The sequence below is a fragment of the Labeo rohita genome, chromosome 11 (genome assembly GCF_022985175.1).
Source record: "Labeo rohita strain BAU-BD-2019 chromosome 11, IGBB_LRoh.1.0, whole genome shotgun sequence".
Lineage (NCBI taxonomy): Eukaryota > Metazoa > Chordata > Actinopteri > Cypriniformes > Cyprinidae > Labeo > Labeo rohita.
In genome coordinates, this window is record NC_066879.1 from 1761045 (window position 1) to 1778597 (window position 17553).

Below are 17553 nucleotides of genomic sequence, written 5' to 3' on the forward strand. Positions count from 1 at the left end.
ATTAAATGAACATACTAATTGGGTTATTACTGATCTGTTTTACACACTTGTGTACAAAACCTAACCAAACCAGCATCCAAGGTGCCTTGATGCTCTTAGAAAAAATAAAAACTTTACTTTCCACAGAATAAAGCATTCTTTTGGGTTAAACAAGCAACAGCTATTAAACTGTTTATTCTTTTATTGTTCACAAAGGTTACTTCTCATTTACAAAGGTTTTACATTAGATAATACAGCCACTTAAACTGAAGTAACTAACAGTACTTGTATAGGGTACTGAGAGAAGACCATTCAAGCTCCTCTCTGATTGCACAGCTCTGCTTTAAATGCAATATTAAAAAAAAAAAAAATGTAGTTCCCCTGTGTTCTGTCCCCATTTGATTCACAGAAAGAAAAAGTAATATTAATCATACTTTTGTACAAAATATACAGACGTCTTAAGACGTTGGATAAGACTGTACAAGATTTCAAGACATCCCACTAAAAACCCGTTGCAAGAAATCCACCCAATGCTGCAGCAATTGTTTCTTTTTTGTATCCTTATTGTAACAGCCATGTATTATGATCCAAATAACCTGAAGAAAAAATATATATGTCACAAAATACACAAGAACACTTTTAAATATGCAACAACTGGTTTGTTTCAATAGTGCATAAACATTTTAAGAGCACGAAAGTAGAAAACAAAATGTCAATACTCACAAGATCATGCAAAACATGATAAAAATGTTCCAAAGAGCAATGAATATGCGAAAGTATCGCAGGCTCAGCAAAAACTCTCTGATGTTGTCACCTAAAGACAAATAATACATAATAAGAGTCAAATATGTGACCCTGGATCACAAAACCAGTTGTAAAGATCATTTTTTAAAAATTTAAGATTTATACATCATCTGAAAGCTGAATAAATAAGCTTTTCATTTTTGTATGGTTTGTTAGGATAGGACAATATTTGGTCGAGATACAACTATTTAAAAATCAGGAATCTGAGGATGCAAAAAAATCTAAATATTGAAAAAAAAATAAATCACTTTTAAAGTTCTTCAAATAATGTTCTTAATGTATATTACTAATCAAAAATTAAGTTAAGTTTTCATACATTTACAGTAGGAATTTTACCAAATATCTTAATGGAACGTGATCTTTACTTAATTTCCTAATGATTTTTGGCCATAAAAGGCAAATCAATAATTTTGACCCATACAATGCATTTTTGGCTATTGCTACAAATAAACCCCAGCGACTTAAGACTGGTTTTGTGGTCCCGGGTCACACATGATCCTTGGCAATTTAGAAATAAATAAATAGGGGCCAAATGCGCAGCCGCTTTTATCTAATATGTGACCCTGGACCACAAAACCAGTCACAAGTGTCAATTTTAAGGACAATATTTGGACAAAATACAACTATTTGAAATCTTGGAACCTGAGAGTTAAAAAAAATCAAAATATTGAGAAAATCGTCTTTAAAGTTGTCCAGATGAAGTTGCATATTACTAGTTTTGATACATTTACGGTAGGAATTTTACAAAATATCTTAAAGGAACTTGATCTTTACTTAATAAAGTAAAAAAAATTATCATTCTGACCCATACAACGTATTATTGGCTATTGCTGCAATTATACAGGTGCTACTTAAGACTGGTTTTGTGGTCCAGAGTCACATATTTGATCTTTTATAACAATCTATTTTAGGTCTATCCAATGATAGATCTAGGGCCTCTGTAATGACCTACAGCTGTCAGCTGTCTGCATCAGGTCCTTTATTATGATATTATACTGTCCCAATAATATTAAATGAACTATAATTTCATAATGCACAGTTAATGAATTGTTGTTACCAGTGCTGGACGATCCGGATTCATCGCCAAACACTTGAGACTGCGTTTCTCTCTTCTTTCTGCACACAGACAGTAAACATAACCGATTAAGAAGCAATCAACTAAATGTAAACCGAGAGATAACATTTGTGTTTTTACTCACAATTTAAAGTTGAGCACAGCGCCGGCGTTCATGAGCAGAGTGCTGAAAACGTAAGTAAAAAAAATGAGTGACGTGGAGTGAGAAAAACACACACTGCTGTTACACGGTGACGATAGTATACTACACACATGAACATCACAAATAACTTTCTATTTAACTATACCACGAAATGTATTCTGCTTTAAAATGTGACATTTACCCAAAAATTAAAAGATCTCCGATCATTTTGGCTGATTATATCCACCTAGGCTCTTCCTGTTCTTCTTTTATCTTTGTATGAGTACAGTATGAGTCGTTACTTCATTATCGCCACCTGACGGCACATGTAGAACACGACAACTCTGTTTCTGAGCTGTTTACTTTGCAGAAATCCTTAACCACTGGGGCCAGTTGTTTAAAAGTATTCTGATCGGATTTTGGCCATCGGATTGGATCAAATCTTGAAAGTGGGTTGTTCAAAAGAAGAAAAAAAAAAAATCTGAATTCGGATTAGATCACAAAATCCAGTCTTGGTTTTTATCTGGATTAAATCCTCAGTTTGTGTTAAACATTTTAGTAAGATTGGGATACTTTTGATTTAAAGAAAAAAAAAAAGAGATGGGTTATTCTGACCCCAGCAGAAGGGTGGATTTCAGGAACAAAAAAATGTAATAAAACTGTAAACCTTGTCCAAAATAATATAATCTGTAATATGTCAAATGTAATATATCCAGAAATCCCCAATATCAAACAAAAATATTAAATTTAATTTAAAGTTTTTTTCTTATTTATTTATTTAATTTTTTTATTATTATTATTATTTTTTTTTATCACTGATCATCACTGATCAAACCAGTCAGAAGTACTTATTTGTGTAAATGCAATGCAAAACTAAAATGCAAAATATTGCAAAACATTTTTGGTTTTTTTATCACCATGTCCCTTTATGGGCTCTGAGGAGCACATCCAGATTTGGAAATCTGAAAAAGTGTGTATCTGGGTGATCCAATCCAATTTTGCTTTGAAAAAGTAGCACGAAAGTAAGATGGGTTACCTGATCCTGTATAGCAAAACACGGGATTTCCAAATCCAGATAATTCTGATCCAGATTAAACTTTTTGAACAACTGGTCCTTGGTCTGGCAATGGGCCTGGGAAATAGCCTACATATTGGATAAAACTGAGTGAAACCATTTTAAGCGTAACACACACACGTTTGTTTTTGTGAATTGTGGGGACTTTCCATAGACTTCTATAGATTTTATACTGACCAAACGATATTGTCTATCCCCTAACCCAACCATAACCCTAAACCTAGTCCTCACAGAAAACATGTTTGCATCGTTACACTTTCAGATAAACATCATTTACTATTTATAATCATTTTTTAACATTGTGGGGACCGCAGGCCGGTCCCCAAAATGTCAAAAATTTCAGGTTTTACTATCCTTGTGGGGACATTTGGTCCCCACAATGTAGCAAAAACAAGTACACACACATGTGTATATATATATATATACTATAGTATTACACTTTTTATGTTTGAGGGACAATTCAGTACGTAAAATATGAATATGACTATAGTTTTGTCCCTAATGACACACTATGCACTATGTACTCAACTGTGTAGTGTACGGATTTTATTGTCCAACTTCACTTATTTTCGGTTAAATACGTACATCATTTGGAATTTTCAGCATGAGCACACTAATAACACTATTAATACTACAAAATGGCATAGACTAGTGCATAAATACACAATTTAGATGTACTTTATGTTAATGCATTTGGTCTTGGTGGACTAGATCTGGTGAACAACTATAGATTTGCTACTGACAGTAGATACACAGACACACTTCTATGAGCTTGTGGGATATGCAGCTGCCACATGAATGGCCATACATAAACCCATAACAGACCTAGACAGGTGGAGCTGGGGGAAGTGAAGTATAGTGTGCTGCAGGACTAGCTTACAAAAAAAAACCAGATAACACTAACACTAAACCAGATTATTTAAATTCCGAGAAAGAAAGCTAATTGGCTGCAGAATCAGCACAGGCCAGCCAGCTTGTACAGTGTAGTAAATGTTGTGATTGCTAGCAGATTGCATGTAAAAGACCTATTAGTCAGTGTCATCTAGAGTTTGATGATATTTTTCACAAAAATTAGCATAAAAAGAACTAAATAAAAAAGTTTGTCAAGACAAACTTTAAGTTGGCTTGAGAAAGCCGGAACAGAAAGTTTTAAACAGTCTGAAAAGTTTATAAAGTTTAAGAAGTTTTAAAAAGTTTTAAGTTTGATGGTTTTCAGTCTGAAATAGATTGAATTCTAAAGTAGTTTTAAATGGTTAACGTTTGGATGTTTTGAAGGCAATACAGTCTGTTAGAGATAGATAGATAGATAGATAGATAGACAGATAGATAGATAGAATGTTGTTAGCATGTTATTAACATGATTAACATGTGACTAGCATGATGTTATAATGATTATCAAGGTACTAGCATGTTGTTAACATGCTTATAGGATTATTAGCAAGTTACTAGCATTTTACTAGCATGGTGCTAACATAATTTGCAAGTTACTAGCATGTTGTTAGCATGATTAGCAAGTTACTAGCATGATTAGCAAGTTGCTGGCATGTTTCTAGCATGATTAGCAAGTTGCTAGCATGTTTCTAACAAGATTAGTAAGTTAGTAGCATGTTGCTAGCATGATTGTAGCATGATTAGCATGTCGTTAACTTGTTATTAGCATGATTAGCAAGATACTAGCATGTTTCTAGCATGACTAGCATGTTACTAGCATGTTGTTAGCATGATTAGGAAGTTACTAGCATGATTAGCAAGTTGCTAGCATGTTTCTAGCAAGATTAGCAAGTTGCTAGCATGTTTCTAGCAAGATTAACAAGTTAGTAGCATGTTGCAAGCATGATTAGGAAGTTACTAGCATGTTACTAGTGTGTTACTAGCATGATTAGCAAGTTACTAGCATTTTGTTAGCATGATTAGCAAGTTACTAGCATGTTGTTAGCATGATTAGCAAGTTACTAGCATGGCTAGCAAGTTACTAGCATGTTGTTAGCATGATTAACAAGTTACTAGCATGTTTCTAGCATGATTAGCAAGTTACTAACATTTTGCTAGCGTGATTAACAAGTTATTATCATGTTGTTAGCATGTTTTTAGCATGACTAGCAAGTTACTAGCATGTTGTTAGCATGATTAGCATTTTACTAGCATGATTAGCAAGTTACTATCATGTTGTTAGCATGTTTCTAGCATGACTAGCAAGTTACTAGCATGTTGTTAGCATGATTAGCAAGTTACTATCATGTTTCTAGCATGACTAGCAAGTTACTAGCATGTTGTTAGCATGATTAGCAAGTTACTAGCATGTTTCTAGCATGATTAGCAAGTTACTAACATTTTGCTAGCATGATTAGCAAGTTACCAGCATGTTGTTAGCATGTTTCTAGCATGACTAGCAAGTTACTAGCATGTTTCTAGCATGATTAGCAAGTTACTAACATTTTGCTAGCATGATTAGCAAGTTACTAGCATGATTCTGGTTGCTAGGCATAGATAGATAGATGAGTTTAAATGGATTAGAAATACAGTACATAGAAGGGAAGTTTGATTGAGTCCCAGAGGATTCTGGGAGTTTTGACAGTTGGAATTTTAAAAGTTCTGGCTCATTTGAACATTCCGTCAATGTAAGTCTATGGGATTTTTCCCAATTTTAATCGTCATTTTTAGGAAAATCGTAAATCCGATCAGTTAGAAAAGATATAGCACACTCGGCCAGATCAGTCTGAAGATCTGGGCTGAGTTTGGAGTTTGTAGAGTTAAAGCTCTAGGGCGAGTTAGTGTCGACAGATTTAGTCTCAGAAGAAAATAGCATACCAGTAAGTTGGCTTTCTCAAGCCAACTTAATAATTGCCGGACATACTCCAGTCACAGTGGGTCACACACACCTCTTATTAGATATTCCTGCTTTACACCGGTAACACACACACACACACACATATATATATATCGGTAACATACCCAGAAATCCACACACTATGGTACTGCAACATGGTTTTACATACATAGACAAATGTCTGAATAACAAAATCATATGGTTTAGGATGAGTATTTCAGGAGGGTATAAAATGAGGTCAGGGCTATACCGATTTTACGCCATGATAATACAAACAACAGTTAAATCTGGTTTTCACAATCCAGCATTCTTGATTGATGATCGATGATGAGCGCGTTCTCCAGTAAGTGGCAGTAGCTGCTCCGCAGGAGACGCGTCCGTGTGTTGATTTCACCTCAACAGTGCGCCTGAGCTTGTGCTGTGTATTAATAGGCATCTGCATGTGAGCGGAGTCTTTTACTCGTGCATACGGCGAGTCTCTTGAAGATCTGTTCATGCGGTAGGGTCAGAACATCATGGAGGTGCTGGATATCCTAAATCTGGGCGAAATTGCCCAGTATTTCTCGAAAATGGCGATGTTTCCAGTGTTTGATCTCGCTTATTATATCGTGTCAATACTCTACCTCAAATATGAACCAGGTAAGTGGAATTGCTCTTTAGGGATAATAACAGAATATTGCGCTAGAGCTTTATTTGGGTCAAATTTAAATGACGTTTCTATTTAGTATCCTTTGCATTTACGCGTATATCAATAATGCATGTAATTGAATAGTAAAGGTTACATATGCAACACTTAATTCTCATGTCATAAGCTAATTATTACTGGTCTCAACAAGTGTTATGTAATTTGTCTCAGGGTTCATTGTCACATGCATTATGTTTGCAATAGAATGCAAAACATTATACGTGCGTATTTAATGTTTTAGCAATGTCTCAACGTCTCATTCAGCATTTTCTTTATTTTTTCGGGTGGGAAGAGTTGTCCCACACTTGAAGACCCTCCTCGAAACACGATAGAGTCCGTGCACATTCCACTGCGAGTCTCACTGCAATAAATAGAAGCGCCCTAAATAGTCAGCAGCAGTGGAAAGGACACAACGAAGCCCAGTGAATTTGTTAAGCAAATTTACGTAGCTTAGGACTTGCAGTCATTTGACGAGTAGTATTTGAAGCATGTCCAAGTCGTATTGTACAATTTAACCACTATCACAGTCTTTTTTTTTTTTTTTTCTCCATTGTGACATTTTTTGAGTACTGTAATAAATCTGGACGTTTTACTTTGGACTTTGTAATTACTATCAATTATTATACTCTACCTACTTTATTTATAAAAACAAAATAAAATAAACCAGACTGAACAAATACTACTATTTTGTATATAAGTCTACTTTTAAATTGAATGTTATTATTATTATTATAACTAAGTGGGAGAGAGAGAGGGGCGGGATCGGAAAGGTCCACGAGCTGGGACTCGAACTCGGGACAGGCTGAGCGCAATGGCTTTACATATCGACGCCAAGGATAATTTATTTTTTTATGTAAAAAAGAAGCAACTTTTTGCTATTAAAATTATGAGAATTAATTATTTGCATTACACTTAGTATAATAAAATATTTTTTGGCATTATGGTAATAGGAATAAGATTTTTAGGCATTACAGTAATGAGAATACCTTTTTTGGCAATGTAATATGGATTTAGTTGACACGTGCTTAACTGTTATGTAAATATTGAAACAATGAAAAAAAAAAAAAAATGGCAACAATTTTATTTAAATGTATTCCAAATGTTATTTTTTAATCTATGTCTTTCATTTTAGAGTGTAATATCAATTAGTCCATTAGTGGTCATCTAGTATTAAAGTTTTAGGTTGGATCTATTTTAACATGCTTTCATTTAATGAGCTGTCTGATGAGAACAGACTATGAGTTGATGCTGTCACTTAAAATTGTATCAGGTTTCAGACACAACAGGGAACAGCCATAATAGAATCATACCATTGTACCATCATACCATTCACAAACCTGTATTAAAGCATGCATATGGTGAAGAATGTGATATAAATTTCCCCCCCTTCGTCCAAACATTAGCCAGTTGCTAGCTGAAGCTCATCGTGTCAGCTGTTTGTGTAGATTGGAGGTCATAGTGTGAAACAGGCCTGCAGTTTGAGACGAACGAAAAGCTTTAGGCTTCTGTTTATTTTTAGGCCACATTCGAGAGGATCATTTTTCATTCAAAATGCCTGTTGGGTGCGTAACGACCCAAGCTACACCTGTTCTGTAAGATGTGTTCATCCCTGGAGATTCAGACCTCTAGATCAGGATATACAACATCTCTTAGTGGTGTCTGAAATCATGTGCTCAACCTAACACTGCTTTGGAGTCTAATTTTTTTGATGTTCACTGTAAAACATATTTTAATGGTAATAGAAATGCTACTGTAAAAACATGTTAATTAGTTAAAGGCAAGTTATACGGTGAAAACGTACATTTGAGACAACAGGGACGTTCCTTTTTTAGCGTATACTGTACTGTACTGTACAGTTTTGTAAAATTGTCTTGTAATTAAAAGGTACATTCCCAGAATTATCTGTGTAACTATGTTTCTTCTTTTTGTATTAGTGTGTATGACATTGTGCACCTTCTATATATTAGTATTGACCTCAGCTTGACCCAAAAATGAAAATTCCCTCATTACTCACCCTGATGAAAAGTTGTGATCAAATTATCAGTCATGTTAAGTTTCAGTTTTTTAGTTTTTTAGTTTCAGTTAACTGTCCAGTGAGTGAAGAGGAAGATTTTCAGTAAATAACAGTGTAAATTTTAGTTTGTTCACACAAAGCTATTGGCAAACAAGTTGTCTAGAGTAGACCACTTTTATGAATTTACTTATAATAAGATGTTCAGACTTCTGATGGTGCAAAAAAAAAAAGGCATATTACTAATCAAAAATTACGTTTTTATATATGTACGTATGGAATTTTCAAAATACCTTCATGGAACATGATCTTTACTTAATATCCTAATGATTTTTGGCATAAATTTTTTTTTGATAATTTTGACCCATATTTTTGGCTATTGCTACAAATATACCCGTGCTACTAAAGACTGGTTTTGTGGTCCAGGGCCACATATGTATACATGTAAATGTTAAATGTTAAAAAGCAAACGTGTTTTTCTCATGTGATTTGTCTGTGTTGATCTGTGTTAATCAGGTGCTGTGGAAGTGTCTCGTAGAAGCCCAGTGGCCTCATGGCTTTGTGCAATGCTCTACTGCTTTGGAAGCTACATACTAGCAGACATCATGCTTGGTGTGTGTCCCATCGACTATTTCCATAACAACAGTCACATCCTCCTGGCCTCAGCTGTGTGGTGAGGATCTTTACATGATTCACCGCTTGTACACTTTGCATATGTGACCCTGGACCACAAAACCAGTCATAATTGTCAATTTTTCGAAATTGAGATTTATACATCATCAGAAAGCTGAATATATAAGCTTTTCGATTGATGTATTGTTTGTTAGGAACACCAGAACAATTTTTGTCCAAGAAAATCGCCTTTAAAGTTGTCCAAAGGAAGTTCTTAGCAATGCATATTACCAATCAAAAATTACATTTTGATATATTTACAGTAGGAAGTTTACAAAATATCTCCATGGAACATGATCTTTACTTAATTTCCTAATGATTTTTGGCATAAAAGAAAAATCAATAATTTTGACCCATACAATGTATTTTTGGCTATTGCTAACTACAAATATACCCCAGCGACTTAAGACTGGTTTTGTGGTCCAGGGTCACATGACACAGATGTCACTTCGAAGATCACTTCAAGATAGACCTTTAAAGGAGAAGTTCACTTCCAGAACAAAAATGTATAGATAATTTACTCACCCGCTTGTCATCGAAGATGTTCGTGTCTTTCTTTCTTCAGTCGTAAAGAAATTATGTTCTCCATATAGTGGACTTCTATGGTGCCCACGAGTTTGAACTTCCAAAATGCAGTTTAAATGCAGCTTCAAAGGGCTATAAAAAAGTCGAGGAAGAAGGGTCTTATCTAAACGATCGGTTATTTTCCAGAAAAAATGTACAATTTATATACTTTTTAACCTCAAATGCTCATCTTGTCTAGCTCTGCAATGCGCATGCAGTTAGGGTATGTCGAAAAACTCTCTTCTCATTTTCTTCTCTAACTTCAAAATCATCCTACATCGCTGCAGAAGCACTGACCCAGTGTTTACAAAGTGACCGTGCAAAGAAGATCAAACACCCTTTACAAAAAAAGGTAAAACAGCGATGTAGGATGAATTTGAAGTTGGAGGAGAAAATGAGACGGGAGTTTTTTGACATACCCTAACTGTATTGACCCGGATTACACAGACTACACATGCTCATCGCAGAGACGAGACGGTCGGTACTTCTGCAGCGATGTAGGATGATTTTGAAGTTAGAGGAGAAAATGAGATGAGAGTTTTTCGACATACCCTAACTGCATGCGCATTGCAGAGCTAGACAAGACGGGCATTTGAGGTTAAAAAGTATATCAATTGTATTTTTTTTAGAAAATGACTGTTTGTTTCGCCTTCTTCCTCATTTAGAGCCCTTTGAAACTGCATTTAAACTGCATTTTTGAAGTTCAAACTCACGGGCACCATAGAAGTCCACTATATGGACTATATATTCCTGAAATGTTTTCCTCAAGAAACATAATTTCATTATGACTGAAGAAAGAAAGACATAAACACATTTTGGATGACAAGGGGGTGAGTAAATTGTCTGTACATTTTTGTTCTGGAAGTGAACTTCTCCTTTAAGACAAACCTTAATATCAGATCTGAAAACTTTATATTTTTATTTGAATAACAATGCCTGTTTTTGATAATACAATGAATGAAATACATAATCTGATTATCAACTCTTAATCTTAAAAGTGCTAATAGTACAGTAAAACAATAAAATTACTAAGAGTAAAACTATAGTATAAAACAAACAGTTTTGAAGCCATTATAAATAGTCGATATACGCACATGTGACACCACATCTGTTGTATTTTATAATAATGTGTTAAGTTGCAAGGCAACCATAAACAACTTAACTCTTTGTTACATCCCTTAATAATAACTTTATCCACATCTTGAATTAGATACGTCCCATGTTTCCAAATTTGCTCCAGGTTTCATTTCTTACACATGCAAATATCATAAAGCAGTTCTGCACTGTAATTATAGCAAAATATATAGAAAAACATAGACACATAAACATACCAACCAGTTATGTTTATTAGTACTTTTTAAAATTCTCTTCATCCAATATCATATGCGAAACTGTACATAACATGATTCTTGTGTGAGTATATATTATTGTATCTTTTATCAGAATGTGTTTCTCTCTCTCTCTCTCTCTCTCTCTCTCTTTTTTAGGTACCTGATCTTCTTCTGCCCTCTTAACCTTTTCTACAAATGCGTGGCGTTTCTTCCTGTGAAGCTTGTGCTTGTGGCAATGAAAGAAGTGGTTCGCACACGTAAAATCGCTGCTGGAGTCCATCACGCTCACCATGCGTATCACCATGGCTGGCTGATCATGGTTATTACTGGTTATGTCAAGGGTGAGTATCTTATATCTCCAGAGGGATTTATTTTTGGGGGTCATGTAATGCTTTCATAAGACCCTTTAAAAACTCTTGCTCTGGAGATCTGTGCCGCTCTGCTGATTTTCTCTGTTAATACACACAGGGTCAGGGGTCGCTCTCATGTCCAATTTCGAGCAGCTGTTGCGAGGAGTCTGGAAGCCAGAGACCAATGAAGTTCTCAACATGTCATTGTGAGTGGTCTGTTCACTGGGGAAAACCTTTACACACAAGGGAGAACATTTTTGGAAAGTCATTTATTTTCCACTGACAAGAAACAATATCTGTTTAAATATTGAAAATGACCTAAAATAGCATAAATGTAGTCCATATGACTCGTGAGTTTCGTTCCAAGCCTTGATGTTTTAGATGAATGACTTTTATAAATGTTTGGAATCTGATTCTTGTATTTTTCAGCCCTACCAAGGCCAGTCTGTATGGAGCCATTCTGTTCACTCTTCAGGAGGCTCACTTGCTTCCTGTGTCTAAAAGCACGCTCATCTGCCTCTTCACACTCTTCATGGCCACAACCAAGGTGATAAAACGTTTCTGCTGTCACACGCTGTATTCAAACCCAAATGAAACTACAAGTATGCAATGCCATAGTTATGTCATCAGTTAAGTCATGAAGTTACAAAAAAGCCAATTAAAGCTGCCTTAAAACTGTGCACGTAAGTGTTTGTTATTTTTATGAGCCACATTTAAAGCAGCATCAGATCCGCATCAAGTTCAGCAGTGGCAGCTTTTAAAGTAACAGCAGCCAAAATATCCTAATAACCAGCTGCTGTGATGTCTTTTAATCAAAGAACAAAATTAAAAAGAGGAAATCAGTAGTAGTTTTAAGCTTTATCTTTATTTAATTTTGAATTTAGTGTTTGATAACTTTATTAAATTGGGTTATATTTTCTTGCTGAAGGGCACATTTATGTAAAGATTGTTTTAAGTTCACTTAAATTAGAAGTTTTTTTTAAGTCTAATAAACGTTAAATTGTTAGTTCTCAGTTGTACTTTAATGTTGAATGGCTATAGTCAGTGGTTAAATATTCAGAAAAAAAATTGACATGAGACATGATGGTAGCAGTGATACTTGCCTTCAGTCGTAAAAAAATATGGCATTAAACCAATAAAAAAAATAGACTTTATGTTTTTCTACATTCATTTTCTACAATAATTAATTTCAGAAAAAATGTGCAGTTAATTAGTTAATTTTTTTTATTGATTATGACCCTGGACCACAAAACCATAAGTAGCACTGGTATATTCGTAGCAATAGCCAACAATATTTTTTTTTATGCCAAATATCATTAGGATATTAAGTGAAGATCATATCCCATGAAAATATATTTCCTACCGTAAATATATCAAAACGTAATTTTTGATTAGTAATATGCATTGCTAAGAACTTCATTTGGACAACTTTAAAGGTGATTTTCTCAATATTTTGATTTTTTTTTTTTTTTTTTTTTTTTTTTTTTTTTTGCACCCTCAGATTCCAGATTTTCACGGTTATGACTGGTTTTGTGGTTCAGGATCACATATACTAAACTATTTAGAATATTTAGTGTATAAATATTTAGTATTTTTAGTATTAGACAAGTAACAAAATCAAGCAAGATCTCTCAACAACTGTCCACGACAAATAACATTATTTTTTAATCTGATATTTTCATTAACTAAATGCCCATAAATTGTCAAGGGAAATCCTTGTTCAGCAAAGTTTCAATAAAGCAACACTGATATTTTTAATTTGTCATTATTGAATTTTATATGTAAAAATGTGATGCTTAATATGAATTGAGCTTAACAAAATTATCTCTCTACAATTCCTTATACAGGCGTTTATGACGGCCCGTCATTCTCACGGATCACCCTTCGCCCTCATCGAGTCCTGGGTGTGCCACCTGCTATTTGGCTCCCCCCTTGGTATTGAAGATGCCCATGATCACCACCACTCTGCACCCGCTGCCTCTGCACCCCTCTCGCCCGCCAAAACCAAGGAGGAACTGAGTGAAGTTACCCGCAAGAGGAAGCCCAAGAAAGCCGAGTAGAGTTACAACACAAAATCATCAACCCAACCTGTGATATGACAGAGTGGCCCGGCTCTGCTTGAGAAAGGAGGGAGTTTGATGTTAAACCAATGCAAGTTTCTCGTTCAGTGGTGCTTTTAATGACAGACATGCCACATAGGGACTCTGTAAATAGCTTCCCCCTTCTTTACCAACATCTGTGTCTTTATTTTTGGTAATGTTTTCCATCATTCAAACCCATTTCTTCCATGCATCTGATGATGTGCAGTATGTCATGAACTGATGAACGAATGAAAGGTAGTGTGATGAGAATCTGCCTCTATCCATTTGAGTTTAAACAAATAACTGGATGAGACTCGCCGTCCACCGCTGGTTGACCCCACTTCCTCAGAACAATGCTGCTTTTTAAATCCAGTGGCACTGAAAAAAAGAAAAATCAATATAAAAAAAAAAAAAAAAAAAAAAAAAAACTAAAATATTTTTCAGCATAAACACACGTTTTCATTGGAAAAAAAATAGTAAATTTTTGTGACACTTAATGGGTACAGATTTTTCCCCCTATGTGCCCAAGCTAGTTTTAAATTCTAGGTTAAGTTCTAGGGTAATAAAGTCAACCTACCACCCATTTGTGAACGTTGTGGAAACCGAATAAATTGAAAATTATTATTACACTGAAAATGTATGACCATGTCAGGTTTAAGTAGATTTCCAAATGTGTAGAGTGAAATTAAAAAGTTTATCAACAACTAATTTGAAGCTATACATAGTTTTATATTTTTTTACTAAACTGCTAACTTAATGGATAAAGCCCAATAATGGATAATGGATAAAGCCCAATCAAAATATATTTTTCAATGCAAACAGAAATTATATAGAGATGTATTTTTAGAAAGCCATGAAATATGTAACGTTTCTTACCTGCCATGAAGATTCAAGGTGTTGATCATACTGTCATTATAGTAACTCATTCATAATATTTCATATGTTTTCAAGGACTGCTAACCTAATGGGTATAGATCAACTATTGTGCAAATATTTAGCAGGGGGAAAATCTAATGACAATGTTATGTTGTTGATTAAGAGCATTTGGAATAAATATTTCAATAAAATGTCTTCATTTACTGTCGGTACATTAGGCAGATTAGAGGTGGCATCAGAGCACCAAGGCAGGTATAACAGATCATTCAAAGACATCTACTAAAATGTGACCCTGGACCACAAAACCAGTCTTAAGTCGCTGGGGTTTATTTGTAGCAATAGGCAAAAATACATTGTATGGGTCAAAATTATTGATTTTTCTTTTATGGCAAAAATCATTAGAAAATTTAGTAAAGATCTTGTTCCATTAAGATATTTTGTAAAATTCCTACTGTAAATGTATGAAAACTTAATTTTTGATTAGTAATATACATTGTTAACAACATTATTTGAAGAACTTTAAAGGTGATTTTCTCAATATTTTGATTTTTTTTTTGCACCCTCAGATCCAGATTTTTAAATAGTTGTATCTTGGCCAAATATTGTCATATCCTAACAAACTATACATCAATGAAAACCTTATTTATTCAGCTTTCATATGATGTATAAATCTCAATTTTGAAAAAATTACCTTACGACTGGTTTTGTGATCCAGGGTCACAAATGTCCAATTTTGGTACTACTGTACCACAGCAATGAGCGTTTGGGATCTCTATCACTTATCACAATGTGGTTAACTAAACTGATTTAGAGGATGTAATGTTAAAATGGAATTAATTAATTTTGTAATTTATTAATGAATTCATCAGCAATTTTTTTCAACATTTGTCAATGTTTCATAATATCCAAGCTTCAAAAATTACAAAAAAGTAGACTATGAGTAGACTACTGAATTTAAAGACATTTCTAAACAAAGGAACAAACTCAATTTTAACATGAACACATTAAAAATGTTAAAGCTACATTAAAAGCTATGGTTACAAATGAACAAAATCCTATTACTGAGCAACTACATAAAATATATGATCAATCTGTTTGTCTTTTTGATTTTTTTTGGAACTGTTAGGTCACATTTAGTGTGAATTCCAGTCCTACTTTCTGGTAACTTAGCAGAAGAACAATTGTTATTAACAGTGTTGGGGGTAGCGAGTTACGTAATCAGATCACCTTTTTCAAGTAACTAAGTAATGCATTACTTTTTAATTTACAAGTAAATATCTGAGTTACTTTTTCAAATAATTGCTAAAGAGTGTTGAACTTTCTTTCTCTGCCTTCTACTGTACAGATGTGAATTAACTTTTCCTTAGCCTGAGGCTTTTGGCGTGAAAGGGCTTTTACATTTGACAAAAATATAACTTTTAATATTAAAAACAAATAATCAAACCCCGCCCAGATTTAAAAAGTAATGCAAAAGCAACTTAACGCATTACTATCCATAAAAAAGTAACTAAGTTACGTAATTTGTTACTTTTATAGGGGGTAACGCAATATTGTAATGCATTACTTTTAAAAGTAACTTTTCCCAACATTGGTTATTAAGAACAACAATTGTTATGCCAGTGTTTAAAGGCATTTTAACACTGCCACACGTAAAATTACTATCTACAATTACACCTATCGCTTTAATACGTGCTACGTCAGTGTACCGGGAATGTATTTATTTATTTATTTTATTTTATTTTATTTTTTATTTCTCTTTCAAGAACAAAAATACAAAGATACTTAACATCAAACATAAAATAAACAGAAGTAAAAGTGGGGGACACATATAACAAGTATGCATCATGGAGGGTAAAAAATTAAATTTTACAAACAACATTTTTTAATATTAGAGACGTTTTTATACATTTCTTGTTTCTAGTACCTGAGATCAATGAGTCATAAAATATATTAAGGTCTTTACAAAAAAAATTAAAAGAGGGAGTAATAGACATTATTTTTGTTTTATGTATATGGAACTTCCCAAGAAGTATTAACACCTTTAAAGTGTTATCTACTACATCTGATCCAGTATTGCAATTCAAAAAAAGATCATAGATTCATCTATTTTAATTATTTTATAAAATATATCAAAAACCAACCTAGATACCTGCTTCAGAGTATTTACAATTATGAAATAAGTGTGTAAGTGTTTCATTTTCTAAATTACAAAATGAACATTTAGGTGAGACATCTTTTCTAAACTTGTTAATAAAAGAGTTACAAGGATAGTACATGTGCAATATCTTAAAATGTATTTCCTTTACCTTGTTTTAGAGTAAAAATTTATTAGATGCCGACCACATTTTCTCAGTAGAAGGTATGAGGAAGAATTGTTTCCACTTCATGAGTGTTTTTGGATAACAGCTGACATCTCGAGTAAGACATTTTCTAATGTGTGAGTTATTACATTTAAAATCCATGATATTAATACCTCCAATAACAAGATTTGGAATTTGTCGGACAGCTGAATTATAACTGAGATGTATTTTCACAAGGTAAATCAATTTAGGGGAAATGCTTTTCACAACCAAATTATAATCACTACAAGAAGATTTAATCCCAGAGAAAGAAAGAAATTGCCGATAAGTATAAATCTCACCATTAGCGTTCAATAAGTCAGAAAGAAATATAATCCCTTTATCAAACCAATCTTTTTTTAAATATACTCTTATTTTTAGACAACACAAATTGGTTATTCCATAGTATACATGAATGAGGAGAGAAATTATGTTTAAAGGCTACTTTCCATGCTTCTAATGATTGCTTATGAAAGTTTGATAATTTTATGGGAAGTTTACTGTATTTGAAGTCACACGATAGTAGAAAAGATAACCCACCACACTTTTCAAAAAATAGATTGGGGATATAAAACCATACACTGTGTGCAGAATTATTAGGCATGTTGATATTCTGGTCATATTTTTTTTCCAAACACATTTTACCAATTCCAAACCACATCAGTCTTAATAACTACTGTTAATTTTGTATTTAATCATTTATATGTGATATATAATTGTCCATGAAGGCTAGAAGTGAAAAACTCCTTATATTCAGGTGTGC

The 17553-nt window shown here is 33.7% G+C and overlaps 2 protein-coding genes across 2 annotated transcripts; one reads left to right on the forward strand and one right to left on the reverse strand.

Annotated features, from left to right (window-relative positions):
* Positions 1 to 167: 167 nt before the first annotated feature.
* Positions 168 to 2278, reverse strand: smim7 (small integral membrane protein 7). The gene is made up of 5 exons (XM_051122082.1): positions 2182 to 2278; positions 1983 to 2024; positions 1841 to 1899; positions 703 to 793; positions 168 to 575 (listed from the first exon to the last, which is right to left on the reverse strand). The coding sequence occupies exons 1-5, from the start codon at positions 2205 to 2207 to the stop codon at positions 560 to 562; spliced, it is 234 nt and encodes a 77-aa protein (XP_050978039.1). The 5' UTR covers positions 2208 to 2278; the 3' UTR covers positions 168 to 559.
* Positions 2279 to 6287: 4009 nt separating this feature from the next.
* On the forward strand, positions 6288 to 14009 carry tmem38a (transmembrane protein 38A). Its single transcript, XM_051123393.1, has 6 exons — positions 6288 to 6520; positions 9094 to 9250; positions 11301 to 11485; positions 11613 to 11700; positions 11924 to 12041; positions 13342 to 14009. The coding sequence occupies exons 1-6, from the start codon at positions 6397 to 6399 to the stop codon at positions 13552 to 13554; spliced, it is 885 nt and encodes a 294-aa protein (XP_050979350.1). The 5' UTR covers positions 6288 to 6396; the 3' UTR covers positions 13555 to 14009.
* Positions 14010 to 17553: the final 3544 nt, after the last annotated feature.

What these genes read in the sequence shown, in the direction of transcription:
- smim7 (XM_051122082.1), bottom strand. Translation starts at nt 2,207, where the DNA reads ATGATCGGAGATCTTTTAATTTTTGG. An exon ending in GGAGATCTTTTAATTTTTGG is followed by an intron (nt 2,025 to 2,181) that starts GTAAATGTCACA and finishes TTACGTTTTCAG; the next exon opens with CACTCTGCTCATGAACGCCG. An exon ending in GCTGTGCTCAACTTTAAATT is followed by an intron (nt 1,900 to 1,982) that starts GTGAGTAAAAAC and finishes GTCTGTGTGCAG; the next exon opens with AAAGAAGAGAGAAACGCAGT.
- tmem38a (XM_051123393.1), top strand. Translation starts at nt 6,397, where the DNA reads ATGGAGGTGCTGGATATCCTAAATCTGGGCGAAATTGCCCAGTATTTC. An exon ending in CTACCTCAAATATGAACCAG is followed by an intron (nt 6,521 to 9,093) that starts GTAAGTGGAATT and finishes TGTGTTAATCAG; the next exon opens with GTGCTGTGGAAGTGTCTCGT. An exon ending in TATTACTGGTTATGTCAAGG is followed by an intron (nt 11,486 to 11,612) that starts GTGAGTATCTTA and finishes TAATACACACAG; the next exon opens with GGTCAGGGGTCGCTCTCATG.